The sequence below is a fragment of the Stegastes partitus genome, unplaced genomic scaffold, assembly GCF_000690725.1.
Source record: "Stegastes partitus isolate 25-593 unplaced genomic scaffold, Stegastes_partitus-1.0.2 Scaffold81, whole genome shotgun sequence".
Classification (NCBI taxonomy): Eukaryota; Metazoa; Chordata; class Actinopteri; family Pomacentridae; genus Stegastes; species Stegastes partitus.
The window spans coordinates 894,928-903,106 of record NW_007577812.1 but is presented as its reverse complement, the minus strand read 5'-3'; the positions used below and the strand labels follow the sequence as shown (position 1 = coordinate 903,106).

The following is an 8,179-nucleotide window of genomic DNA, read 5'->3' as shown; positions in this document are numbered from 1 at the left end:
GTAATAAATGGGAAAACATGGGAAAAAAGTTCAAGTGCATTTCTTCATTTTGGACTTGGGGGGTGGAGGGTCGATGAGGACAATCAGCCTCACTTTCTAAACAACGTGTTAAAAAATAGAATGTGCTAGAACGAAAAAAAAGCAAATATCATCACGGACAAAATTACACAAACCTTCCTTCAACAAGAGACCTTTCCTCCACAACTGTTGTGAAGTGAAAGAGCCACAAGCTATCTTAGAACAATGTCCAAGTAATTTTTCTTTAATAGGAAAATTGTTACTTATTGATCTGCACTTTGTAAAGCCTTCCAGCAATGCTCCAATCACCACAGCTGTCAAAACCATGGAAATACACCCTGTTCCTTTGCGATTTGATGGCACACTGATTCCCATTACTGGCACATTTCCAATGTTAATTACCTTCAACATAACATCATCTCCCTCTAAAGAGTCTCGTACAGGCCACTAGTGTCCCACCAGAGGACAGTGGGGGGTAAGAGTGATAGGGCGAGTGCGGAGATATCGTGCTTTGCCTGTCTAGAGCTTGTGTTGAATCTGTGCACCACTGAGTCTGGCCATTAGGCAGCATGATGGGCTTTTCTTTTCCAGACCATTTCCCATGGTCAAAATAGCATAAAAACACCATTTTGGTTCAATAGCAAAGACTTCAACTGAATAATCACAAGGGTGAAACTGTAACTATTACAGAGGCACCTCTGGGATAACCATACATAACTGGGGTGTCAAAAACACTGTAGGTTTTCTGGAGGGCAAAGTGTTTAAAGTGTATGCTGTTGGCTCTTGCTCCAACATCTGCTTTTAATTACTCAATTAGCGCAATCATTTAGTCTCCTTGACATTCATCCAAATGGCAAATCATAGCCGGAAGTTGTTCTGTTTAAACAGAGCGTTAAGAAGAGTCATGAAAAATGCATACACGATAATGTATATGGATACTTAACTAATTGAACCAATTAAAGGGAGGGAACTGGTTTGAGTGAGAACAGCGCCGACATCGCCCTCCGGGAAGAAGCTTTGACACCTCTGATCTACAGCCTCCCCTCTCCCTATTCACAGACCTGGGCCTGAGGTCATATTTCAGCAGACAAAAGGTTTTTGACTTCAGTCACACAGCAACAATGAACCAAAAAAATTACAAGCCATGCAGATTGAAGGCTGCATAAAGCATAAAGGAGCCATTATAGTGCAAGACAATAGCACATCTTGATTCTTAAGAAAATTTACATGGCATTTAGAATGTTGAATCTGTCCCCAGAAACTGCAGAAAAACATTTTCGGGATTTGTTAACGCATATTCAAATTAAAAGTCGGCCCTCGTCTCAGTGGGACTCGGTGCTATTGTTGACACCGTCGTGCGACTCCTCTGACTGTGATGCCCATTAAAGAAATCCTCTCTTTTCACAACTTTTGTTTGTGTATCAAAGAGAGGCCTCTCTGCGATGTGGATATACTTCAGCGCAGACATACCAACAGATCAACATCGGGGTTAAATGAATATCTGCTTGGTTTAAGATGAGCTAGCTTACCTCCTCCCAAAGTTAAACCAATGCAATCCAACCCCCCCTCACCACCACAAAAAAAAGAATGATTGTACCCCTGCGGTGGTGATTTCCTGCATGCTATGGATGCATAAATAAACATAGGCATAAATACACAGAGGACACTGACTGGGACTAGCTGGCCAAGTGGGGCAGCTGTTATTAAAAGGGCTATTTATCACTGTCACCCCTCTCAGGTTCCATCCCTCTCTGCCCTCCAGCGATGTCACTAGGCCGCACAGGAACAATGTGGCTCATCCAACCAAGCCTACCCCCTCTATCATATACACAAACACATGCAAAACACACACACACACCGTCACAGTCACAGCTACTCATACGCAAAGTAAACACGTACTGCTTTATCTGCTCGTACATTGCACGGATAGAATCGCCTACATGTTTGATGACTTGGCTGAAGCAAACGCAAAAAAAAAACAAGAGCCTCGCTTCGTTCGATTTCCGTCAAATATCTACAACGCAGCTACACAGCGCACACCGTTCATTTTCTGCTCTGTTACTTTATTGATCGTGGCCACAATTATCCACTTTTCTGAAGCACTGCATTAAGTGAATTCCCCCTTTGTTGGACAATAAGTACAGAAGGTTGGCTAAGTCATGCTATTCCTCAGCCTAAGGGGACAGACTACTTCTCCTGCACCCTCATCATCATTAGCAAGCCCAGATAAAAACACACCTCAATTAGTCCACCTCTGCTGCGGGAAGCACGTCAAGCGAGGCAGGTGCTTCCAACTGACCCGTGCCTTAACTTCACTTACAGCGGCTCACTTCACGTCCAAAGTGAAGGCCAAGGATTACAATCACAGTCGCACATTGCTCAAAGGTTTCGGCATTTAAAGGGAGCCTTTAATTAAAATGAATCTCTTGATTTCAGTCTTTGTCTTGCAGAGAAAGCAGGGAAAAAAAATGGTGTATTTACACGAAAGACGCTCAAGTACAAAACCAGCAGCCATGGAGAATAAATCAACATGCCATAGTGCTGCTATTGTTGTTTGATAAATGACATTATATGGTTTATTTTGTCTTTTTTGTATACATCTACCAAGCACCAACCAACTTTTTTAATGCACAACCCCCTCGTTTTCCCTCATCTAAGCACCAGCAGTCTCCACCACATATAAACCTCTCACACGCAGCAACCCACTCACAATTAATGAAGTGCTTACTTAACCAATTTAAACCCTTAATTCCTATTAATTCAACATAATAGCCACCCTCTCCAACAGAATTAACAGCACTCCAGCAGAAAACCTGCAAATCTCTGCAGGCCAGAAAGAGTCAACCCAGCAAATTCCATATTCTTTGATAAATATGTAACAGTATGTATATCACTGCTAAAATGCATAACCCTCGTGTAAGACCCCTATCAAGTCTGCTTTACACCTGTATTACATTTCTCCCTCAATCAGCAGCTTTTCTGAGACACCGGCCTCCCACGAGGAGCAGAAACCATTACAAGGCACCGCAGCTCATTTGCAGAAAGATTGGAGATCACACTGCATCAAAAAGTATGTGAAACATTTCTGAGAACAAAATTGATTTATTCCATTTCTGTGTTTGTATGCAGCCTCGGTATCAGTGTATTTAATGTAAATCCCCAATCTAGCACGGAGTTGCTGTGCAGGTTTGCTGCTTATTGTGCAAGTAAGAAGCCGGCGATCGAATAACACAAGAGGGGCCTGCTCTGATGCAAAATTTAAGCACCTGCAGTATTTCTTTATATATGCTATTTTGCCTGAAACTGACTAATAAAAAAACATATATGCAACAAAGCAAATTATATCAATCAAACAAAACCATTCACTATTCCCTTTTTCGGATCCACTGATGCCGCTTGTTTAAGCTACAAAGACATTATGCTACTCTTTGGTGAGATAAAAACGCATAAACAAATAAATAAATATTTCCGAGTATTTCAATTTTGACTTAGGAAAAACAGATCAAGCAGAGCCTGTGGCTAGAGGAGCCTGACTGCATGCTGGTGGGGGGTAAAAGACAGCCTGGGGGGTGCGGAGGGCGTCTGTTTTTTAATGAGCTGAAACTTTAAATACTGCATAATATATAATAAAAATGGATAGTTCATTTCACTCTCTCGATAAGTCGTGGAAAAACTATTAAAATCCATTTCTCTCTTAATGTCAACAGAGTAAGCATTAAGTATGAATGAAGTGAATGTGATACCACATCATCGACAAGAAAGAAAAGCAAAATAACAATCAAGTTGAACTGGAAGAGAAAAAAAACAATGGAGGCTTGGGCATAAAGACAAGTGCACAAGCTTAAGGGCAACAACTAAACACAGTATATCCAAAGACAATGATAGAGTGAAGTATAACTAGAAATTTATATCCACTCTATGAACAGAAAATTAGCCTTTTTGTTATCATGTTTTAAAGCTAAAGTGATCTGGATGAAACAGTCTTATTTATTTTTAATCTGCAGCTTAGTCTTAATGTCAGCTGGAAGTGGTCTTGAACCAGAAAAGCCACAATAGATGAGTGACAGACGTTCCAGCCACCCACTGACAGTAGCTTTGGCAACACTGGCACAGAGGGCATAGTCTTTCAATGCTCCCCCCTTCCCCCTACACCCACATATACAAGGGGGATGTAGAAAAAAAAAAGAATTATGGTGCCCCTTGTCATCCCTTGGGTGAAGAAATACACCTTAATAGATTTTTAATGGCTATCCACTTGCCAAAAGAAAAGGGAAAGGTAGTGTTTCAAGCGTCAATGACAAGGGGTCAGCATTTATTAACTACAGAGAAATCTTTAACTGATTACAAAACAAGACTTCTGCACTACGACTCTTCAAAAGCAGATCAAAGTGTCTACAACAGGAGATGTTTCTACATGAGAGGTAATGAGTTTTATGTTTCCGATGTCACATTGTAATTCAAAAAGTGCCATTTGACAGTAAATATTGTGACAACGTTGGCTGACGCTTCCGCATCGAGATGTAATTCCAGCGTGATCCTTAAAGTGATCTGAGTGATGGCTCAGGTACCCCCGCTGCTCGTGGAGCAAGCACAGAGACGGTGCTGGTGGCCGATCCAGAGGCTTAATAATGATAACCTCACCAGCATTAGCTGCAGGGGTTGTTCACACAATAATTGTTTCTGCCAAGCCATAGATCTATATGACAGAGGAAAAACTGGTGTGACTTTCCTGCTAAATAATTGATTTATACGCAGCGGCTGCATCAACTATTTCAAGGAGATGAACGTGTTTTGTTTCCATTTTCTTTTTTCACACCGAAGAAACTGAGAACTTATCAGCTAATTAGAAGATAATTACAAGTCTCTGCAAGTTGATTAGCAATTTCACTGTTGAACATTAACAATTTACAGCAACACCACACTCAATTTCAGCACTTGTTTTACTTTACTTACCTAAATTCTAAACAGTACAAGTATTTAAAGATTTCACCTTGACAAAACTTATTACCAGCTCCAGCATGCAATTAAACTTGCCAAACAGGCATTAATTCTTTGTTCATTACCACATTAGATGTGTGGTGGGTAATTTAGACACTTCAATACAGGACTAGACTACCAAGGCTATTAAAAGGCATCAATCTCGCAACAAATGTAGGCACCTTTTGTTAATTTACAGAAGTCCATTTGCGGTCCAGATACCCAAGACCTGCCGTGGTGGTGACTAAGGTTCGATAGGTAACGCTGAGCCTCTGGCCGAGCTGAAGGGGTGCCCTCCCCTGCAGTTTAGAGTGACTCAAAGGTGAAGCCCTGAAAACAAATACAATGTACTCACATGCTCCGCAGTTTAGATTTCACTGACTCACATCATCCTGTAATAGCCGCACACAAAGCTGCAGTCAGTCGCAACCCCTTGCAATTGTGTCTGGCTGTACAGCAGTATCAATGCAGCTCTTGGGTCAAAGGGTCAATGAGTAATTAAGACATGGTTGCCTGAGCATTCCCCATGCACACTTTCAGTCCTGATGAAAGCTTGGAAATGAAAGAAGGGGGATTTAAGTGCAGCCTGATACTAAGGATCAGATTTCCATAAGTGTGTCTAAATGTTCCTTGTTCAAGGCAATTAGTATGATTAAAGCGATAGTGTGGTGTCATCGTGCTGTTTAAGAGGATTTTGGACATGAATTCTGCATGAGGTTTGCACATAACGGAGGTTACATTGCTCACAATAACAACACTGAAGCTAGCCGTCTTTCTCGAGGTGCTGTGTAAACTACTGTACATTCAGGGACTTTAAATATCTCTTAAATATCAGATTCAGTAATTGCTTCCACAATGCAAAGCCATTTCTCCTTCTTGACGGGTGGTGCTAGTGTGATTAGGCACGTTAATGTGTAAATATTCTTGCACAGGTTGGTCAAGTTTTACACACTCAGAAAGGCGGCGCACATTCGGGACAGCGTGCAGCCGGACATCATAGACTTCAAGTACAAAGAAGGTCAAAAGGTGCATTGATTTCCATGTACAACAAGAAATTATTCGTGCAGCTTCATTGTCGCCAAAAATGAAGAGGCAAAGGCCTGAAAATTGAGGTCGCTGATAAATGCTATTAGTAGGAGATGCTGAGGGGAGAAATCAATATGGCAGTTTGTCAACCTGCCTCTCAGAGGGAGCAGAAGTGTGCAGCGGGGGTAAGCGTGCCCTGTCAGCAAAGCACATTACCAGAAATCAAAGGCCGTAGAAGGCCTGAAGGAAGGGATGTAGATGTCTCTCTACAAAGGCCACACTTTGGTAATTAAAACCTATTTTATCAGACCTGTCTTGTCACTGGGTTTTCTCTAACACTATTGACTATCTGTTGCGTGGAGGGTGACCACTAATTTAACTTTAAATAAATGAGCTGGGGCTATTTAGATTCCTGTATTTGTCACACAAAATGAAGCAACGAGACGTGGCAGAGTCAAATAAATTATGCAACTTGAAATAAATTATATTAACATTAAAGGAAATGCCATCTGTCCTTTTTACAGCACACTTTACAAAAGTTGATCCTAAAACCATCACAGGTTTAAATACACAAGTACATTAAAAACCATAAAATCTTCAGCTTTCAGTCATTTTTTTAAATGCTTGTTGCAAAAATAATCGTTTACAATAAACCGAGTGCAAAAACTCACTTAAAGTCATTGACCCTATTCTTGGAGAAATCCTAAACTTTCTATTAAACGTTAATGGAAAGTTAGCTGTCCAAATAAACACTTTGAGTATTGCATGTCGGTGTAATGACATGCATAACTGACTCCTCCAGTGCAACTTTAAATCTTTAATAATTAAACACAAATGAACCTTTGCAGTCAAGACAAGAGAGCAGGTGACATGGGATGGCGCCTTCATCAATAGCTCCAGCAGAAGATCACCGGGGGAAATTTAAAAATGCAGCAGCTTGGCAGACAACATCCTCTTACACATTAAAAGTAGTACTTTTTTTTGTTTCAGTACTGGGCACCTTCGTCTTCTTTGTATGCAAAATAAACTGTGACGGGTCCAACACTTGTCTGTACTGTTTCTGCAGCTCCCACCACCATCCAGCACCCGATGCCGTAGGCCAAACAAGGGATACCTGCAATAACAGGACACAGTTGTTATGTAGTGTCTAGTGTGGTGGGGGAAAAAAAAACAATAATAATTTTCATCTGAGAGAAATGTGCTAGAACTTTAATACTGACCCAGATTAATAACTTTCAACATGGTGAAAAACTTGTCTTCAAAGTCCAGGTTCTGTGGAGGAGCTTTGGTGCAGTGATATTTTATGAAGGGGAAGCAGCCTGTCCTCAGTATGTGGTAGTTGGATCCCTGAACGCTCCAGTTAAAGTTGGACAGTCCAAACTGGTCATTGTGAACGGAGCTGTAGCGGACACAGTATGAAGTCCACGGCGGGAGTTTGCGCTGCTGCAGGTGGCAGGTTAAGACCTCGGAGGCAGCTGGCCGCGGACCTGCGCGGCCAAACGAGCTGGGAAACAGAGCGACCTTTAGGAGGATGCTATGTACCCTCCTCAAAAAGTCCCTCATGACTTCTGCAAAAAGCAGAACGAGTCACCTTCGCTATGGTTCGTATTTTAGCATCTGGACTGCATGCAAATAACTCAGACGGACCTATGAAAGCCATAGATGTGCCAGTGTTTTTAAGCTAGTTGATGCTACATGATAACGACTGATTACTAAAGTCACTAACATGAGAGCTGCTCCTGCAGCTAAGCTAAGGTTAGCAAACAAGCTAAAGTCCGGTTTACAAGGTTAGAAATGTAAAACCTGCTCAAGATATTTCGCTACGGAGAGCTACACCTCGGATACACATGCTAAGTTGAAACACATCTCATTATTATCAGCTTAAACCTCTAAAAAGAGCAGCTTTCCTCTGCTAGTGTGGGCTTGTGTGTTTCTTGCTCTGACCTGGTTCTTCAGCTGAAGTCGTCCGGGTGGAAACGCAGCTCTGCGAAGTTGTTCCTCTGCTACCTGCGTGTCATTTGAGCAGCATGTGCTCACCTGTTCACTGGATATTACCCTATATATGTTCTGAAGACTCTTCTGACTGCAGGATACTCAAACCTCCTATGAAAAGACAACATGTGAAAACCCAAGGTCTCTATCAATTTTAGACATTACT

General features: G+C 41.6%; 1 protein-coding gene across 1 annotated transcript; it reads right to left on the bottom strand.

Moving 5' to 3' along the window:
* Positions 1-6,487: 6,487 nt before the first annotated feature.
* cunh15orf61 (chromosome unknown C15orf61 homolog) lies at positions 6,488-7,977 on the bottom strand. Its single transcript, XM_008276846.1, has 2 exons — positions 7,242-7,977; positions 6,488-7,135 (listed from the first exon to the last, which is right to left on the bottom strand). Exons 1-2 carry the CDS (start codon positions 7,582-7,584, stop codon positions 7,008-7,010), a joined length of 471 nt encoding a protein of 156 aa, XP_008275068.1. The 5' UTR covers positions 7,585-7,977; the 3' UTR covers positions 6,488-7,007.
* Positions 7,978-8,179: the final 202 nt, after the last annotated feature.